Source organism: Parasteatoda tepidariorum, chromosome 5 (genome assembly GCF_043381705.1).
Source record: "Parasteatoda tepidariorum isolate YZ-2023 chromosome 5, CAS_Ptep_4.0, whole genome shotgun sequence".
Lineage (NCBI taxonomy): Eukaryota > Metazoa > Arthropoda > Arachnida > Araneae > Theridiidae > Parasteatoda > Parasteatoda tepidariorum.
In genome coordinates this window covers 6,041,999-6,064,380 of record NC_092208.1, presented here as the reverse complement: position 1 = coordinate 6,064,380, position 22,382 = coordinate 6,041,999, and the positions used below count along the sequence as shown (strand labels likewise).

The window sequence follows — 22,382 nt, the reverse complement described above, 5'->3', positions numbered from 1 at the left end:
GCACCTTTTAAAAAACACCCAATGAAAAAAAGCACATCTAAGGCTTTTAAAAAACACTGCACACCATTAAAAAAAAGTTATTCTAATAATTTTTATTCACGTAATTTCTTTGAAACATTGGATTTTGTTAAACACAATGTAAACTTTTCTAACGTACTATAATTCAAACAATTCCGATCTCTCATCATTACTGAATTAAATAATAAAATTATATAATTATTCAGTCGATATTATTTCATACCAAGTTTTAATGAAATTTGATTATTTTGTTAATACTAGTACATCTGATTTGTGTCATCCATTATCTGAAAAGTAATTTTTTCTTATTGTGGAAATAAAAAGTTTAAAAAAAAAATTCTGTTTTATAGAACTCATTTAAAACTAGACTTATTTCAGTAAAAAGTGAATAATGGTAGAAAAGATTTTTTTTTGTAAAATGCTAATAAAAGTAGGATTTTTTTTTTTACGAATACACTTTTAGTAACAATGTCGAAAAATACTTTTCATAAATTTAAAGCTAGCTGTCTTCTTAATTATTAAGAAGCAAAGTTACTATTGTGAACAAATTAATAATAGAAAATAGATGCAAATAATAGAAAATTGATGCAAAGATAGTTGCAAATAGTTGCCTATGGCAACCCTGTTTTTACACTCAATCCATTTCAAAATGACAATTAAGTTATACTTTAGAAAATCGTTTTTTTTTACATACCTATTAAATTTAAGATAATAAAGAAAACTTCATGACACCAAAAACTGGTCATAAATACCTAAAAATATTTATTAATGTAAAAAAGAAATTGCTACAAAAATACAAATTTTCATAAATAACAAAAATCTATGCTTAATTTGTTGACCAAGGAATATAGGGTTGCATATAATGCAACAAAGATGTTGCATACTGTTGAATACCTCTTGCAGCTATTGCAGAATATGTGCTTATCTCTTCCCACATATAAATTCTAAAAAAGGAAGAAGAAAAAAAAGAACTAGTTTTTACAAACATATACATTTACATGAAATTTCACTTTCAACAAAAAATAAAAGAGAAACCCTTTCTTTTTGTAATTAACTTTGCTTGTTTTACCTACCGACCTTCACGATTACTTGGTAGTCAATTAGTTTCTTGATGAAAAACAGAAACTGAAACAGGGTGCGTAGTCAAATCTTTCAACAAAAAATAAGCACCTTTCAAGTACTTTTCAAGCACTCAAAAAATATTTTTAAGCACTACATAAATTAACAAAATGCAATATAATATTCAAAGACTTTACATTATCATGATAAAATAATTAGTTTCTGACAAAGAACTTTTTTCTTGATTATATTAGCCATTAAAAAATGATAAAAAGATTTTTCAGTTCGATTTCAGAGGGTGGAAAATGAAGCTTGAAATTGATAATATGTAGCAAAATGCAGCAGAGTTGCACACGAGAGTGCAAGAATCTCACCGAACCCAGCTCAGCAAACCTGCTAAATTATTGGCGCTTTCATACGCTATGGACCGATTGTACAATGAAATGGATTGTGGTTGAATGTTAAAACCTTGAATAGAGCAAGGTGAAAAGCACGCTCTTGCATAATACGTGGCGAAAATCGACATGGTAAAGAAAAAAAAACTAATTTTCGAAAAGGGGAAATTAAGTACTTTTTAAAAACACCCCATCAAAAAAAGAGCCTTTAAAAAACGATAATCGAAAATAAGCACCTTTAATCACTTTTTAAAAACGCTTTGCACCATGTGAAAGTAGAAAACAATTAACGATCAAGAAACAAATATTTGAAGAGTACTTTTTGAATACATTAACAAGTCTCCCACTAGATATATAGAGAAAAACGCATTGGAATAAAATGCATATCTTATTACAATTAAATTGAATTTAATATTGCAACAATATATTGGATGTTTATACTTACATATGATCATTAGACTGAATAGAGAGAGTTATATCTCCAGCAAAATTCCAAAGAAGAGATAAATATTGCAATACGAAGGATGAAAGGTTCTTTAATAACACACTCAAATTCTCTTTCAAGTAAGGGATTTGCTTTTCAATCTAAAAATGAAATAAATATTAACTTCATTATTTGAGTTTAAACATAACATGAGGAACTTATTCATTCTAAGAACACAGTAAAAACAAATTATGTAGGATTAATATCAAAATATTTTTCAACGTCATTTAAAAACAGTATTAAAAATATATATTAAAACTAAATACTTTTATTACAGATAATACTTTTATTACATAGATAATAAATATTTACAAAAAATTACTTTTTGTATGGATAAACAAATTTTATAATTAAGAGCAAAATTTTTTAAATTCAATAAGAAAGTTTTTGAGTTATAGTTAACTATGCAAAAAGTAAAAATTAACATTAAAGGGTTCAAATTCTGGAGCAATGACCAAACTATTGGTCCCAGATTGCAGCTACCCCCATATTTTGGGGGTCAAAAATTTAAATCCGCCAGAAAAAAAGTTCTGTTTATTCAGAGAAAGTATGTTTTTTGCATCTTATTTCATGACTTAAAATATCATCTGTACTTATTAATTAGCATAATTGAGGTTAACCCCAACAGCCATTAAGATTGAGTCCCAGAATGCAAAGATCCAATCATTAGATCAAAATTTATTCAGCATGGTCCTTTTTGTTTTTTCTTCTTCTTTTTACATGCTGTACATTAGTATGATGAGTGGGTATATTAGTCAAAAGATCAAAAAAGCTTTAGCTAGCAAAGACAAAAGGATAATTTAATTAAAGTAATCCAATAACTGTGAAAAATTAAGAGTTTTTTTTCTTCATTTTCTAAAATTAAAGAAAATGGTGAAAAAAATGACTTTTCTCTCTCTAAATATAAAAAGAAAAATGCCTATGCCAACATTTTTTTTTTATAAACTACATACTTTCACAGGTGCTTAGCCAGATTTTTCAACAAAAAATAAGCACCTTTTAAGCACTCAAAAAATATTTTTAATCATTTTTCTAAAAAAAAAAAAATAATTTTACAATTAGGATCTGTGGAAAAAATTATTTTTTTCCATCGTTTAAAGTTCTTAATTTACAAACATAAAAGCAATAAAATTTAGAAACATTTTAAAAAACTTAACACAACCACGATAAAATAGCTAGTTTCTGATAAATAGTGTAGAGAAAATTGTGAAAATCATGCCTTTTTTGTAATCTAGAACGACAATCGATACAGCAAAGAGAAACTCTCTTTGTAAATGATAGAAAATTAAGCACTTCTTACAAACCCCAAATAAAAAAAGCACCTTTAAAAAAATGAAAATCAAAAATAATAAGCACTCTTTAAAATGCTACACATACTGTTTCATTGTAGAGATTGCAAGTGACCAGCACAACAATTAATAAAATATCTTTTATTTCAAATTTAAAATCAATAGAAGTTCTTACTGTTTCCAACATTGGGGGAAACTGCTCATTGCACCACCTCCTTAATGTTGATGTACTATTCCACATATTATACATAATGTGGGAGAGTTCCTTCATAAAAAGTTCAACATAAGGCAGGAATGTTGAGTGGTACCATTCAAAGATAGCTGGAGTATAAATCTCAAGAAGCCTAAAACAAGCAATAAAACATCAATCAAAAATAACTAATGCTTATTAACATACTAGTTTCTAGTCGCAGATCAAGGTTGTTAAATGAAGTAATTTTTAAATACCGTACAGCCGCTATAGTAGACTCTGCAATAGGTTTAAATATCAACAATTTTTCACTAAATTAACCCCTAAACAGTGACATATATTTCAGAAAAATTGACCAAAAGTAGAAAATATTTTCGATTGCTTAATTTTGTTTTTTATATTATTATAAAAGTTAGAAAATGGTTTTTATTACAAAAATAAAATTTTAATGCAATAATTACTGTATTTATAATTTTTACATACACATAAAAAAGTAATGGATTGCACACACGTTATTCAATTAGTGCAAATTAAACAAAATTTCAAAGCTAAATATAATATAACTAGTATAACATAATATAAAAAACACAACAATATGATTTTCAATACATAAATTTTACAAATCTTTTACAGTATGGTATATCCCAAAACACAGCACTGCACACAAGCCCATATCGCACTTTTTGCATCACCCACATTTTCCCTTCCTCCATAAAACAAAGAGGTTGTCTAACGATAACAAATATTTTAAATGCTTAATTTTTGGAATCTTTTAGACATTTATCTTTCTTATTTCCTTCATTTTTGAAGAAAGTTGCATTTAAAATTTCTCTGCAACCGATTCTCTCTCCCATGCGACAGTTTCAAGCAAAATTACTAATTTTAAACATTATAGTGTGCATCACTTCATTTTTTAATTAAAAATAGTAATTATATACTTTTAAAAGTATCACTTAGACAAAGCATTTTGTTACATTTATTTAAACAAGGGTGCATAGCCAGATTTTTCAACACAAAATAAGCACCTTTTAAGCACTCACAAAATATTTTTAATCACTTTCCGAAAAAAAATCATAATTAGGATCTGTGCAGTAACAAAAAGTATTTCTTTCAATCGTTTAAAATTCTTAATTTATAAACATAAAACCTTTAAAATTTAAAAACTTCACATAATCAGGATAAAATAACAAGTTTCTGATAAATATTGCAAAGAAAATTATGAAGGTCATGCATTTTTTGTAACTTAGAATGACATCAATGCAGCTAAAAAAAAAAAAGAAAGAAAGAAATTTAAGCATTTTTTACAAACCCAAAATAAAAAAAAGAAGCATGTTTAAAGGCCTTTAAAAATGTAAATCAAAAATTAGCACCTTTAAGTACTTTTTAAAAATGCTACTCACCCTGCTAAATAAATATAAAAAGAAAAATCGAGGATACTCTATAGGCAAACTATAAATTTCTTAGCTGTTCACTATATGCATATAAAATAGAACAAGTTAAATAACAGTTCAGACAGAACCGCTAAAAATCTTCATGAACCAAGTGTTAATTATAGCGTAGATAGACTGTATACATTTTTATTAAGAACAGGTCAATATTCTTGAAAAAAATAAACTTTGCAGCTGGATTGTTGAGCTGTGAAAATGAAAGATTTAATCTTGACAAAAAATATAAAGCTATCTTCAAATTATATTAATAAGTAGGTGGAAAATGCACTGCTGTTTAATATGATTTCATCTCATTATGCAACAATAAGTCATGAGGTAATTACATTTAACGATATACCATATTTAAAGAACACTTTTAAAATAATAAACTAGCATTTAGAGACCATTTATTATTGATATTTAATACTTTATGATTTTTTATATTTAATTATTTATAAAATTTTATTTGTTACCGTCAATGACCAAAGATATATTGAATAAATATAATAATATATTGAATAAATATAAATATATTGAATGAATACAATAATATCAACGAAAAATTTATTCGTTGATATTATTATATTTATTCAATATTTTAAAATTTGCTGAAGATAGATTAAGGGAAACATCAGAGTTCAGAGTACCCGCTAAATGCATATTGGGCAGTGGTATTTGATCATAAAAAACTGAGCAAATGTGTACCGGCAGTAGCACTTAACTAGACCTGATATATATTACGGACATTTACCAAAGCGACTATGTGATTGTCAACATTCACCGGTGGAAGTCAACAACCACCAATTTCGTTTATTCACAGTAACATACATACATACAGATTATTTACATAATGATTTCTTAAAAATAATTATTTATTCAAAAAGAATTATTCTGAAAAAAAAAATCCTTGAACTTATTCCCTTTTTTTTTAAAACTTTTGCACTGACTTTCAGGGGATCTCCAACCAAGGATATAATACAATGATGATAAAGTTTGAATTTTTGCAAAAGGTGATGTCTAATTGCACAAGAAAAAAGTATGATTTTTAAAGGAAAAAATTTTAAGACCTAAATACAGCAAAAATTTATATAAGGAAATACAACAGAAGATAGAAATACACAAGAAAAGTTTTAAAGCATAAAAAAAAATTATTATACTTCAGAATTCTTTTATAAAAGTATGTTAACTTCTCAGCCACTTGATTGCAAACAACGATAAGACCTGTGTCTTTCATGAATTTTCCAGTAAGGGATTCTAAAAAGGAAACAATACCATTAAAAGAGAATTAAAATACACAAAATTTTAATTAAATAAGATTGTGAAACTTACTTAATACATGAATTTTAATAGAAATTCATAAAAAATAAAATAAAATTAATATGAAATAAAATAAAGTCAAAAATTTTATATAGTATTATTTTTCATAACTTAAGTTAAAACAAAATATAAAAAAGTGATAAATATCACTTGCAATATTAATACAAATTTCAATTTGATTTTTTTTATTAGAGTAAATTTCAACAATCATATAGCAGAAAAAAATCAGAAGCTTATGAAATAAGCAATCGTGATTTTTCCTCACTCGTTTTCGTGGAACTTTTAACAGAGTTTTAAAATTTTCATATTTCTTTGACCTTCGACTGTCGGGATATTGATGAAGATGATTATTATTATGGAGTTGAGAATTTAAATTCACATATTTCAGTAATTAATTTTAAAATGGTATCCTATTTACACAATTTTACTGCTTATTTCATTTTAGCGGTAACTGCTAGTTTTTTTTAAATCCCCAAAACACATATTAATTATTACTTTACGACTTAACATTTGCAACAATTTCACAGTAAATTCACATAGTTTTGTAAATTGCTTTTTTAGCAGTTATTCCTACGGATTGCAACATGACTTTGAAAACTGATTTTTTTTAAAACAAAATTATTATTGCACACAAATTTCTGTATCTTGCCTATTGTTTTAGCTATTTTTTTTTCTTTTACTGAGTTGAAAACAAAATGGCCAAAATTTTTGGAGGTTTCCACATTTTAGAAGTTTAGATTTTCAAGATTATACTGTATACATATTTTGCTTATTTTTATAATACCAATTAGTACTATCTTCTACAAAGCTCTTTAATTGTGAATCACAAAAAAGGCAACAAGCTAGTACAATTTATACACAGTAGCAAAATAAATAAATAAAATAGGTAACACCCAAAATAATATCTAATTAAAATCCAAACCAAGGTGCAAGCTAAAAGTAAAGGTTCAAAGGGTGTGCTTTAAATAATGGATTAATTAACACTGACTTTTAATAAAGGCAGAAAGTAAAATAAATTTTCTTTTATGCATTATATACATATTTATGTAGTTACAGATAATAAACAGCATTGCTTTTCTACCTTAATAACTGCAACACCAGTTTTAATTTAAGCATGTTATATGTACAAGCAAACAGTAGGCAATAATTATACTCTAATTGCAAAATTAAATCCCCATAAAGGAAACTTTCTATCATTCATAATCTCAAAGCTAAAAAAAGATCAATAGAAAATAGAAGAAAGCAAAAATTTCAATAAGGATTATCGTGAAGAAGTGGCATAGTTACAAAAACAGAATATTGACTTTTTTTTGAAATTAAAAACAAAGAAAAAATAACAAATATTAAGGAGATAAAAAATAGTGCTAATCCAGTTGCTTGCATTCTAACATCAAACCAATTCTTAAAACTGAGAAAATTTTATTTTTGAAAGTATTCCAATTGAATACATTTTCATTATTCTGACATTTTAGCAACTGTATTTAAGTTCAAAAACAGAAAATTCTTTATGAATAAGTTTAAAATTGTAGAACATTGGGCATAATTTGTTTATTCTTTGCTTAAAAGAATTATTTTGAAGTTATTATAATAATTTTAGTTCAGTAGAGTCACAATATTCTTTGTCTTCCATTTAACCAAAACAAAAAGCAAAAAATTACAAAGTTTTTTGAAAAATTTATTTCAGATTAAAAGTTTAGTCAAAAAAAACAAGTGATATATAAAAAAAAAATTAAAGTCAATTCCTACTTAAGTCAACAAAGAAAAATGTTATTTTAATTACTTTATATTAAATAATGAAGTTAATATTAACTAATATTAATTAATTAAATATTAATGAAATTAATTCATTAAATTTAATGAATGAATTAATATTTGAAAAAAGCTGTATTAACATCAAGTGTCATTCACTACATGTTTAAAAAAAGGTACAGTAGGGAACCGATTATCCGGAACGATTGGGACCATCGCTATTCCGGATAACTGATTTTTCCGGTTTTCTGAATCGCTACAAAAAGCCGTTTTTTAATTGTTAAACCAAACTAAAAAAAAAAAGAATATTTGGAAATAATCTTAAAAAGAAAAAACGATGAAGCAATACACTAATGATTACAGCGCACTCCCGATCATCCGGGCTAATCACCGGGACAGGTCGCACGGACAATCGAAAAACACGGAAAATCTGAAATCTCACTTTTATTAAAGAAAAAATCCATATCTGTACAAAAAATATAAAATTACTGACATTTGCATGCTGTATGACATCACACTAGGAATTTTCCTTTCAACATTTGATGCTTAAAAAAATGTGTAATGCGCCATATATTGACACATATTTTACGAACAACAGTAATGTCACCGTAATCAAATCCTCTCATATAATCTTATAACGTTTCCAAAGATTGTAGAGCAGCAGAATGAGAAATTGTATTTCCCTCATTTACTACATCAGTTACTATCATCACTATTTGATTTAGCAAGTAACGAATATACTGTTCTGGTCCTCGATTTCTAGGGTCGGTGGTCTGATGGACCTTGTCTGGCATTTGGAGGAGAAGCCACATCAACAGCAACAAGTAACGATGTCTTCATCTGTCAAAAACTGGAAACCAAGCTCACACTTTGAAACCAATCTTCTAAATTTTCTTCATCAAGAATTTTGAAACTTTAGATTTATTTTACTTGTTCGAGAATACTGTTATCATATTCTTCTTCAACATCTGAAGAAGATTGTTCATCAATGATCTTTCTCCACGATTGTAATAAAGCAGACGATTTTACCTTTGACCATGCTGCTGATATTTCATATACAGCAATCCAATAACGGATATTGTTTTCCAAAAATTTGGTAGCGTTATAACTTTATGAATCAAATTTTTTTCATCTTGAAAACGTTTCTATTTATATAATTTTTGTGTGACTCCGGAATGAGCACGGATAATCGAGAGTGTACTGTATTTCCAAAATTATGGTAAGGTAAACATCTTTAAAAAAAGAATGAAAAATCCTGAAATCTTGTGAGTAAAAAAACATTTTTTTAAAAAAAATGGCGGAAAAATGCATCAAATTTCGTTCCGGTTTTTTGGTTTTCTGATTTCCGGAAAACGGGTTCTGTACTGTATTTGAACTTGAGATAAATAAAAAGTATTTTAATAATGATTGAAAATTTGAACAAGATATAGTGAGAGTGTGAACTAATAGTAGGAATTGGAAAAAGTGAGGTGTTCGAAGCTTCACTAATGTGCAAAATTAATTTCAAAGCTTTGTAATCACACTTTACATAATTAAAATGAGAAAATAAATTTACATACTGTTAAATGTGCCATGTATTCCTACATCAGCAATTAATAAGGTAGAAATCAGAAGAATAAATACACCAATCACTCGTAGCCATGAAACTCTGCTAGAATTCAACTTTGTGAGCAAATCCTAGATACAAGATATAAATATTAATCTTTTAGTTAATAAAAAAACACTTTATTGGAAGAAAACACGCAGTGAAACGCTTCGAAAAATATATTAACTTTAATTCTGTCATAACATTTTCAAAAATATTCACTTGATATTTTGATAGGTATTAGATACTTGTGATAAAAATAGTTAACCTGACAATAGATAATTATTTTAATGCATGAAATAAATTTCAGAATATAAAAGTGTTTATTTCAAGTATGTTCATAATGTAATTTTAATTAACTTTCGCATTTAGCACATTTTTTATCAAATAAAATATTGGAAAAAGAGGAATAAGATTTTCAAATAATAAACTCACTTTATTGATAAGAGAGCATTCTTCAACATCGTTGGATTTCTTTGAGCTGCTCATTAATTCTTCATTTGTGACTTGAAAAACAGAGAGTGTTTCCCTAAGAGGCTTTCTAGGTAAGCTAGATGGCAGCACATCCCACTGCTCATTCAGGTGAGCAATAAATAGTCTAAAAGAAAACATAACTTGTGAGAAAATATAATAAATATAAAGATTATACATTGAATAATGGACATAACAGGGATCCAGGGCACAAAGTTCAAAGCAAAGGTCATGGGTTCGAACCCAACCGGCCGAACACTCCCCATGTAGTAAATGGTGACTGGTGCACGTTAAATCTGTCGAGTCTCAAAGTCCTCCACGTTCCCATAACAAATCAATACCTCTGGGGGTACTGATCCAGGAGTTTCCTTGTCTTTCGGATTGGTTCAAAATTACAAGGACACGGAGTTGAACACTAGTAGTCGTAAACCCAAAATTGGGTCAGCTGTTCAACGACGGATATAAAATAAAATAACAGGGATCCAGAGCCGTGATGGCTCAGGAGATAGAGTGTTCGCCTTCCAGTGAGGAGAACGGAATTCGACGGTAGATCGAAATAGATTGTGATTGAATGAATAGTGATAATATTTAACAGAACATTGGTAAAAGCACGCATTTGCATAATATGTGGCGAAAATCAACATGGTGAAGAAAATAATCTCATTTTTGAAAAGGGAAAATTAATCACTTTTTGAAAACACCCAATGAAAAAAAGCACCTTTAAGGGCTTTCAAAAAACGAAAATAACTCCTTTAAGCATTTTTTAAAAACGCTAGCACCATGAAAATGGTAACTTTCGAACAGAATAAATAAGGGATATACGGACAAAAAGATAAAAACCAGGACAAAAATTATTTATCAAGAATATCAGGACACCTACTACCCTTGATATAGCTGAACTGGAACAAATAAAAACCTTATTACATGAAAACTGCTATGTTACATTTTATTTAGTCACCATTCAATTAGGAACTATTTAAAACTTAATATTTGATTTAAAAATTTACCTGAAGAAAATTGTCAGAAATTCCAAAAAAAATATAAAGATTTAGATTAATTTATTAAATACAATCAGCCTAACTAATATTTAAAATGGCAGATTTTATCTAAGATTATTAAAAAATTTTCTTCTTATTTGAACTTAAAATTTTTTAATTTGCACACTTAAGCAATAATATTTGATGCTTGTTAATTTATAAAAAAAAAAAATTTCTGGACGACAATAAATTATACTAAAACAAAATGAATGAAATGGAAAGATAGAACTTTAGATTTACAGCATTCAAAACTGTAATCTATAGTAAAATTAAATAGTTATAAAAATTTTATATCTGTTTAACTATAAAACTATAAACACTATACAAATTCATAATTATTAACAACCTAAATGGATCTTACTTTGATTGAACAAAGTGTTTTGTGTAAAGTTGTCGCCATACACTGAAGCAACGAGCATCTTTTCCTAAGCAGTAAACAAGACTAGATAATATCTGAAATAAAAAATGATATTCAGAGAAATACTTAAAAAGTAGAAAATAAATTCAATTGCAAAAACTTATATAGAACAGATGAGAAAAAGAATCTTACTAGCATAATTTATGTCTTGAATATGCCAATTTAATTTTTTTTCTTTTGTGGTCATAAGTAAATTTCTCCTAAATTTCTTAATACAGAATTATTACTTTATTTCTTAGTTAAAATCATTAGTTAATTACAGAAGAAAAGTTAAGAAAAAAAGTAAAACAATAAAAATAATTATTGTGTAAAAAAAAGAAAAAATGGAAGATAGACCATAATAGAACAATTACCTAAAATAGTAATAATTTTCAAAAAACTAAATTTGCAAATGAAACTTCTGATAAAATTGATTAAAACAAAATTAATGGTCGTTAACAGCAAAAACCCTCCGGCCCAGGACAGACACTCGCGAGAGAGACTGCCGGCCTTAGCGATAAGCGAGCGTTTGCGCTTCCCGCCGTGAAAGGATTAAGTTAAAGAAAATATATGAATGCTTACATATCAAACTTTCTTTGATATTGAAATATGTCTAATTTTCATAAAGCAAATTCGGAAACATTAAAATTATGACTTAAAAAACCGAGCTATGGATTAAAACTTGTAAGACAAGAGTGGCTTTGACTACCACAAGAACAGGGTTGACATGGTGGTTAACTTTTTTAAAATCTACAATGTTAATTTTAAATAATTCTTTTCTGTTGCCTGCACTTCTAATGCTTTAAAAAAGTATACAACATTTATAATAAATATCAAAGTACAAAAATATTTCATATAAAATTATACAGAATAACATTGTAAATTTTTAAAAAAAATTCAAATTTATTAAAGAAAAAAAGGAATGAGAATAAATTATACTACACACTATATAACTATCAAAATAATTTATGAAATATTTGTGAAAAAATATTATAATAAGATTGAAAAATTAATCATTGAAAAGTTTTAAATAACTAACTACTTTAAACAAAAAAAAAAATTTACTTTAGGAAAAATTTATTTCCTTTACTCAATTTCTATTAAAATAAGACATATTATCTTAATCATTATTTTTCTTATTTAAGTGGTTCAAATGTAACAATCAAATTAAATTGATTGATACAAAATGATTAAATCAATTTTTTAACTCAATCTTTCTATTTAACTTGCTGACACCCTGGTTGTAAGCAGGGGTCTGTCTAGATTTTTCTGTGAGGTACCTATTTCGTGAAAGTTTAGACATAATTTGTGAAAATTAAAAATTATAATAAAAAATCAACAAAAAAATATGGATTTATTGTTTTTCACGCTATATAAAAATAAAAGTTACTGCCGTTTTTCCTGAAGTTGAATTTGTGAAGGTACCGCTAAATGGTAGTAAATTTGGCCTAAACAGACCCCTGGTAAGAGTAACTTAAATGATCATTATCAAAAATCTACATTGTTAAAATATAGGAAGCAAATGTAATTTTTGCCCTAAAAAATGAGTATAGTTTGTCTATGACAAGAACTACCCCCACCACAAAGTCTGAGGCTGTCTGCTGCTATGAAAACAAGAATGGCACATTTCAGGGAGGGTAGCTTCTCTTCAAACGGGAGAAAAATATTAGCTTTCCTTCACCGACCAGAACCAAAACCTGTCCTAAACAGTGACCCCACAACCCTACTTGAAATAGTTATACCTCGTTATCGCCACGGGTCCAGGCTAGAGGAGTTCTTACTTTCAAAAAACTATAGTTCTGTTACACTAAGAACATTTATTTTGTTTCTCAAAACAATTGCATTTCTGATAAATTTCAAATTAGTTTCAATATTAACTTTCAATTTTCAATGCTCATTATATAGAAAATTAAAAGTTAATACAGTAGGGAACGGATTATCTGGAACGATCGGGACCATCGCTATTCTGGATAACTGATTTTTCCGGTTTTCTGAATTGCTACAGAAAGCCGTTTTTTTTAATTGTTAAACCCAACTAAAAAAAGAAATATTTGGAAATAATCTTGAAAAAACAAAGTAATACACTAATGATTATTTCCAAAATGATGGTAAGGTAAACATCTTTCAAAAAAGAAAGAAAAATCCTAAGAGGGAAAACAAATTGTTTTAAAAAAATGGCGGGAAAATTTATAGAATTTCGTTCCGGTTTTTTGGTTTTCCGGTTTACTGATTTCCGGATAACGGGTTCTGTACTGTACTAAAACTAATATTAATACGATTGTGAGGATATTAAGTGAATAAAAACTCCTACAACAACAATTACCAGCAAGTAGATAAGCTGATATATTAAAAGGTGCATACCCAAATTTTTCTACAAAGAACTTTTTTCTTGATTATATTAGCCACCACAAACAGATCAAAAGAAACAACAAAGAAATTTTTTATTTTAGCTACTTTATTAAATAATTAAATTTTTTTCCCATATAAAACTAAAGTTATTTAATTAATGAATTAATATTTGAAACAACTGTATTAACATCAAGTGTCATACATAACAAGTTTTAAAAAAAATGTGTTTGAACTTGAATAAAAAGTATTTTATTAACGATAGAAAATTTGAACAAGATATAGAGAGAATGTAAAGTAATAGTACAGGGTACATAGCCAAATTATTCAACAAAAAATAAGCACATTTTAAACACGCAAAAAATATTTTCAAGCACTTTAAAAAAAATCATAATTAGGCAGGGTTGGAAAATTTTTGACAATTGACAGTTTTATCTTGTTTTAACCATCATGTCAAAAAAAAAANAAAAAAAAAAAAAAAAAAAAAACCATTTTGGTAATGTTTTTGAATTATTGTTCCGAAATTTTGAATCATATAAAACGAATGGCGTTTTCATATGCTACGGACTGACTATACGCTGAAATAGTTTGGGGTTGAATTAAATGTGAAAACATTGAATAGAACAATGTCAACTGTGCCTTTTTGCATTATTTGAAGTGAAAATTAACATGGTAAAGGGAAAATCTCATTTTGAAAAAGGAAAAATTAAGCACTTTTTGAAAACACCCAATGAAAAAAGCACCTTTAAGCACTTTTTAAAAATGCTACGCACCCTGCAGTAGGAATTGAAATAAATAAATAAATACTGACCTCTGATTTCAAAAGTTGAGAGCACTGAGGTTCCAGTCTACGAAGATAAGAAGGGAAGTAATTTCTTAAAATATTTTCTGGTTCACATCCATAACTCAGCAGCTGAAAAATTATGAAACGATAAATCACACAAAACAATAATATACATATTTTATGAAAAATAATAAAAGTACAATACAGGGCTCAATAATTGTATTGCTCAACATGCCCGGTTGATCAGGAATGCATGAATTCTATCATTACATGCTTAGAGGGTATTTTAACGTTTATTCAGAAATTACATAAAATATCAACTAGGGGCCCTTCTCAAATTGATAAAAATTGCCAAGATGTTGAAAGAAGTGCATAAATGGTACCAAAGGGCTAAAAAAGGAATAAATAAAAGAGAATTTGCAAAACAAAAATAGCCTATTACTTTTTGTTCCACTAGTCATGCTTATTTCATTAAAAAAAAATATGCTCAACACTGCGCACAATAAATAAAAATTACAAAAGTTGAAATTGCAGTGTGATATAGCAAATGTCTGAAAACTTGCAAATAAATATTAATTATTTTCCACCAAAGGAAGTAGGCATATTGAAATTTCTGATAATTAATATTTTTTGTCAATAATAATCCTTTACTTTCGCTCCATCCTTACTTACTTGTGCAAAATAACCAATGAACAATGCAAAAAAACTCCATCTGTGCTGTTTCATATGAATTCTTTCTTTCATAAGCAGAAAGATAACTTAGCTGGTGGTCACCCACATATGCTTACTTTATAAAAATATAGAAGACATATTAAAGAGCTTAAGATTGTAAGAAATAAATTAAGTGATGCTCCTTTTCTCATTTTTGTGCAGATACCAGATATAAACAAAGAATATCTTGCATTTTTTCATCTTTTTGTATTATATTTTCATAAAATAACAGCAAAAAAATTGTAGTTTCCTCAAAAAAGGAAAAAATGTATAATAGACAGACGCAGATAATTTTAAACTAGCGCTAAACATAAAATTTTTATACCTTTAATTTTAATATTTTGATGGTAATCTTGTTATTATAGTGAACATCTTGCAATATACTGTACTTATTACATCAAGCTTCGACTGTATTTAATATATAACACATTATACACAGATTTAAATTTTAACAGGGCGTGTAACCAAATCTTTCAATGAAAATAATAACCTTTTAAGTACTTTTTTAGCACTCAAAAAATATTTTTAAGCATTATATACATTAACAAAATTCAAAATAATTTTCCAAGACTTTACATGATCGTGATAAATAACTAGTTTCTGACAAGGGACTCTTTTCTTGATTATATTGGCCAACAAAAAAAGATTTTTTTGATTCCACTTCAGAGGGTGGAAAATGAAGCCTGAAATTGAGAATATCTTGCAAAATGCAGCAGAGTTGCACATGAGAATTTTCCGAACGCAGCTCAGTAGGCGCACATGTGGACTCGCAAGTATTTCATCAAGTAAAATGACTGGCGTTTTCATGCGCTACAGACCAAGGCTACGCCGAAATGGATTTTAGTTAAATTAATTGTGAAACCGTTGAGTAGAACTATGTGAAAACCATGCTTTTGTATAATATGTGTTGAAAATCAACATGGAGAATAAAAAAATACCATTTTTGAAAAGGTAACATAAAGCACTTTTTAAAAAACCCCAAAGAAAAAAGCAACCTTTTTTGATGTACAAACATATGTTTTTAAAAAAGCATTAAAAAAATTACATGCTACAAGATTCAACAGGCTCTTTATTGCTGTATTTGATAAAGGGTAATTTATTTACTTGGAATAAGGCTAGATACAAAATCAAATGGTAACAAACCTTAAGAGTAGGATAGACAGTCATTAATCGTTTCTGTGCACCTTTTGGTAACTCTTTTGAATGTATGAAGTCTAATATTGGAAAGAAGTCTCTAACGTGTATAATGTTCTTCTTGAAACCAGTTTTATTCACTTTGCTGTAATATTAGAAATACAAATGAATACACACTAGAAATGGTGCAGAATAAACAAAACAGTTTTATACAAATAATAAGCCTGCTTATTTTTTAAAAAAAAATATTTTAAATAAATACATTTTCTACTATTTTTGTGAATTTTGTTAGTTTGAATACTGCTAATTGAAAAAAAAAAGATAAAGTTTTCTCACATTTGTAACAATTCTGAGTGTAATTGATAATGGGAATTTGTATACTTTAAATGGACATAGATTGGCAATTTTCTTATCATTCATACAATTAATTTCTTTTAAATTCAATCTTTACATAGAATTAATTTCAACAAAAATACCTAAGTAAATAAATTAGGTCCAGCAAATTTGAGAAAAAATCACAAGAACTCTTAATGCTTAAAATAAAATAGACAACCACTAATTCCATGTTTTGTTAGTTTGTAAAATAAGTTGAGTCACGTAATTGTTGAATGAGTTAAAGTTTCTCAAACATTATTTTTATATGCTTGCTTGTATTATTTTTGGGTTGCATCATAGCATCCTTCAAAACAGAGGAAACACACAATCACTCTGCTCTTGTGTGACAGCTATATTGGGCTAGTTTTATTTAAGTGCTGGAAAAAGCACAGTTCAACATACTTGAACCAAATAATGCTATAGTAAATGAAATAGTTTAGTATAGCTGAAATATCATCCTTAAATATCCCATAGATTGTGTCTGAGTGGTCACCATTTTTTTTTAAAGAGGAAAATTAGAAATAAATTTTTCTCTGCATTTTCCCTGTTATATTAGGTCATTCCCTTTATTTTCCAGGTTTTCTCTATTCTCCCTGTGGAGTTGAAACCCCGTTTAATTTTCAGTGATCAACTATTTGGATAAGGACAGATAATTTGATCAAAAATTGCAAGCTACGTGTATAAGATTTTTATTCTTTGGTTACAGGTGCAAGGGACAACTGAATATCATTTTCTGCTTGTTCAAGTTATTTTTTGTCAGTTTTGGATAACCGGATAACACTTATTACACCACTACTATTAATTTTGAACCGCCTTAAAATCAAATAAGTTCTTTGAGTAGTGAAAAAATGCTCCAATTTCACAAATAATACCTAAAATTTCTTTAAAAATATACTTAGCTTTGTTTGATCTATAATTTTAACAATAAAATAACAATTATAGGTAACACACAATAATTAATATTTAAGCAAAGAAAACTTGATACTTAAAACTACAGTTTTTAAGTAATCTTTAAAATCAAATAAGTTCTTTGGGTAGTGTAACAAATGTTCTAATTCAACAAATAATACCTAAATTCTTTCACTATATTCAGAATCCTTAAATGCTTTTCCTATAAGATGAATACTTAAACTTTGCTTGATCAATAATTTTACCATAAAATAACAATTATAGGTAACACAAAATAATTGATATTTAATGAAAGTTAGAAAACTTACTTAATTAGAACTTAAAAAATAAATTGTACAGAAAATTTTAAATACTTTTTTTATTTTTATATGCTTAACATTCCTAAATATTCTCACCTTACTAGTTCTTCTACATACTCCAAAGCATAAGAAGGACAATTTTTTTCTCCTATCATTGGAAACATTAGTTGAAGCCAAACTAGAAGAGAAAAAAATTAACACCATATTCTCATTTATTTCAACAACATAATTAACTTTGATTAACACAGACTAAACTTTACACTATTGAGTTATTGGGAACTGTTGCATGAGAACATGTTTTGAAAAACTCTTGAATGATTAAAGAATATGACTTTCAAGCAAATGCTAATTTCAAAGCTTTGAATTATAAATGCATCACAAAGTCTCAGAGAATAAAATAAGCGATAACAATTTAATTATCTGCTTTGCTAGAAAGAGCACGACAATCCATGTGTTTTTGCTCAATTATGCACTCTTGAATTTTGAGGTGTGTGATTTAAAGTTCCCCTAGTATATGCAATGTACAGACCATGAAACTTTTAACTCATTTAGGACAATGATCTCAAAATTTTTTTTGACAGTGAGCCCTTATAATCAAAATAATTATAAATTGTACCCATTAATTATTGTGTGTGTGCAAAAAAATATTCTTTTTTCGGCAACGGAAAAAAATGCAGAAAATCAAATATTTTTTTTTTTACTTATTTATCTTAAATAAAACCATATATACATATATAAATGCAATTTTTATAATTAACTAAAGCCATTACATTGCGTTTGCAAGGCTAACAGAGTTGCCTGTTAAAAAAAAAAAAAATCAACCCAAATTTTGCTTTTTAGTGATTAGTTTTGTACATACAAGAGGAAAAGAGAAATTTTCTGCAGTAAGAAAAATTAGACTTACCTAAAAGTTGATTGCAATTTTATGACAAATATTATGAAATATAATGCAATGTAGGCTTTAATAATCAGTTTTGTTTTTCAATGTAAGCTTTCATAACAATTTTATTTTCCAAAGTACCCAGCAGATGGACATGAAAGTGGACAAAAATAAAAAGGGCTGAACTTTTACAATGCAGACATTGGTTCTGGGGGGGGGGAGTGTTCCATGTAATACTGTGATATCTATCAATAAGATATATGAAAACATAACTTCTAACTCTGCCGAGAGATTTTTAGTTGAAATAAAAGTGACAGAATCATTTAGACAGTGAAATGTAAATTTTTTTTTCAATATAATTTTCAAGTTTTTTGACCACTACTATATCAAAGAAAATAAAGCAATATATAAGGGTTAATAGTGATAATTTTAAATTAATTGCCAGTCAATCATTTAAAATTAAAACAGTCACGAATAAAATTGTCAATAATTGTGATAAATTGTTACTAATAGTTTTAGTCCCTTTGACTGTACAGGTGCAGGAGTGATTGTGAACCTAAACTCAAAAATCCTGAAAATTTCTTGAGTAAAATCATTAATAACGCATTTTAAAAAATTAATGTCCTATTAAATCATTGATATTTTCAAAACATAAAATTCTAAATAAATTATATGCAGCATAATTTAAATGAACCATTATGTATAAGTTTACTTATACATAATTGTTCTAATCACATATAATAATTAATCTCTAATCACATATATTATTCTACCAGAAAAAATATTTATGAATGAAAGAGATGCAAAGCATATTTTTAATATTTTTGAATAAAATATACAAAAATTTTTATTTATAAATGTGATCGATGATTTCTTTAAACTTCTGGACCTTGAATTTCCGTAAACTTTCTGATAGCGGTTAGCAAAAAATTCGGATTTCGTCCGGAGGACAATCATCTTTGCAGGTGCGCAAATCCAATACGCGTCCCACCAAGGAGGAAAACTCCCGATCAAATATTAGCAGCCAAAACGAAACTGTTTAGAACTCAGCAATGAAGAATCTCATTCTTTCCCTTCTACAGCGGATGTTGCGTTTGGCAAGATGACGATGCACCTGGAGAATATCCACCCATTTTCTATCGACGATCATTTTTTCGCAGGAGGCTATTGCAGGGGGAAAAATTTGTTCCAAGTACGGCTATCGTTCAGCTTGAGTTTCGACAGCTATTTGAGAAAGGGGATTCTGCATGGCTGTCCACATGTATAGGGAAAATCTAGTAGATTTTACAAAATGATATAAATTTCTTGATAATTTTAACAAAATGTACTAAATATATTACACTTATGGAATCTTAGGCATTTTTATAGTCATCAAATAAGAAAACTGCAATATTTCTCAGTCATGATTTAAATGAACTTGAAATGTTATGCATTATTTTACTCTCATTTTTAATAGTAGTAGATATTCAATTCATCAAAGACAGCTAACTGATTTTTATAAATGAGACTCACTTCTTTACATATTAGTAACACTTATTCAAATGTTCAAGCAAGCAATAATCTGCACAAAACTTTTATTCTAATAGGGATTTTTTAAGGAAACTTACTCAATTTTAGGGAATTTTCTAAAGTGCACAAAAACCAGGAGAATTTTTATTAAACCAGTAGTAACTGGCAAAATCCAGTAGTCTACTGGAAAATCCGGTAGAGTTGGCAGTTACGGGCTCTGTAATAATTAAATCCCCCCAAAAATTTTGTTTTCGGTACATTGTCAGAAATTTTAAAAATTGGCAGAAAAGAGAGAATTTCCGCTTTTCAATGGAAGTGTTTCATAGAGCAGAATAGAACAGTTTATAACTTGGAAGGACTTACTTTGAAAACCAGTTTCTAAATCTTTATTCCCGATCTGACCAGCAATCCACCACAACAAGAGACATATATTCTGTCGATTTGAATGGGCATTACAAAGTTCCGAATACTAGTTCAAAGAGAATCAATACAATTAGTTAATAACTGACATTTATATTCTGTAAAAATAAATAAATAAATAATATCAATAATAAACCTAAATGCACTAAGATATAAGCATTTGATGTCAAAGTAAATGGCTTTGTGATCCCACAATAGGCATTACATATATCCTAGCTTTTAAAAACTCGTTAATTTCTTAAACTTATTTTTTAATCATTCACAGGGGTGATTGTGAGCCAACTCAAAAATCCTGAAAATTTCTTGAATAAAATCATGAATGACACATTTCAAAAAATTAATATCTTCATGAATTTAAATCATTGATATTTTCACAACATGAAATTCTAAATAAATTATATGCAGCCTAATTTAAATTAATAATTATGTATAAGTTTACTCGTATCTCTACTCATTGTTTATTCTACCAGAAAAAATATTTACAAATGAAAGAGATGCAAAGTATAAATTCTAGTTCTAATATTTCTAAATAAAATTTACAAGAATTTTTATATATAAATGTGATTAATGATTTCTTGAAACTTCTGAACCTTGGATTTGCGGAAATTTCAGAATCCAGATTTTTTCCAGAGCACAATCATCTTTACATTTTTAATCGAATTGTAATTAAATTAAATCAATTAGTTAGTTTTTATAAAAAGCAAACATAAAATATTTTATTCTTTTCTTATCGATCAATGTAATGGCTAACTTTTTATTTCAATAATAATTCACTTAATCGAAAATAAAAATCTATTTACAACTTTTTAGTTATTTATTGCTTACCACAAAAATGTTTCGGTTACATGGTTATACTAATTTTCACAGTCTTGTTGGTGATCGGCAAAGTATTTTCAAACCTAATATTGATTATGGGGGTCGGCATTATATTTTGCTATGTTATCTTTCGATAAATCTCTAATCTTGGATCTCTTCCATGCTCTTAATTGTCCGATGGGAGTAATTCAATCACTTTTTAATTCCGCTTTTGATTAGGTAGGCCATTGGAGATTTATCTTCCATGGCCTGCCCTTATTTATATTATTATGCGAAATTTTTTTAACTTAAAGTCTTATCGAAAAAAATATAATTTTGTATCTAGAGCTCTACAAATACTACTAAAGAAAAGTTCTATTTTAATTATGAATCAGTTTTCATCGTCAACTGTTATTTTCATCACTATCTTCAATTAGTCAATTATAAAACTTCAACCACACCTAATTCAGTCATTATAGGCTTAATTATTTAGAGAAATTTAACTCTGCATTCAGTAAGAAAAATTACCAATACAGTAAACTGAATTAATTAAGTGAAATAAATTGTTATAATTACTAAGTGAAACATAATTTTTAAAAAAAAATTTCTTCAGTATAAAAAAATCCCATAAAAACATGCATAATAGAGTTCAACGTATTATGCCAAAAATTATTATTCAGAGAAATTTGATCAAGAGTGCATGTTTCAGACCAAGAAATTATCTGCTCAGTTGAGATATTTGCTTAAGAGAAGAACATGTGGAGAAATCAAATGTTGTAATCTGTTTTAACTATATTAATAA

The 22,382-nt window shown here is 27.5% G+C and overlaps 1 protein-coding gene across 1 annotated transcript in view; it reads right to left on the bottom strand.

Moving 5' to 3' along the window:
- Positions 1-767: 767 nt before the first annotated feature.
- Positions 768-22,382, bottom strand: part of LOC107440627 (Transmembrane protein 214) — a 32,042-nt gene continuing 10,427 nt past the window's right edge. Inside the window, exons 6-16 of the mRNA XM_043054168.2 lie at positions 20,729-20,834; positions 18,073-18,154; positions 16,403-16,538; positions 14,576-14,677; positions 11,383-11,474; positions 9,949-10,111; positions 9,488-9,605; positions 6,020-6,116; positions 3,421-3,589; positions 1,918-2,057; positions 768-962 (exon numbers count right to left, since the gene is read on the bottom strand). Of these exons, the coding sequence (XP_042910102.1) occupies positions 845-962; positions 1,918-2,057; positions 3,421-3,589; positions 6,020-6,116; positions 9,488-9,605; positions 9,949-10,111; positions 11,383-11,474; positions 14,576-14,677; positions 16,403-16,538; positions 18,073-18,154; positions 20,729-20,834 (1,323 nt within the window). The 3' untranslated portion in view covers positions 768-844. The remainder of the gene's footprint in view (positions 963-1,917; positions 2,058-3,420; positions 3,590-6,019; positions 6,117-9,487; positions 9,606-9,948; positions 10,112-11,382; positions 11,475-14,575; positions 14,678-16,402; positions 16,539-18,072; positions 18,155-20,728; positions 20,835-22,382) is intronic.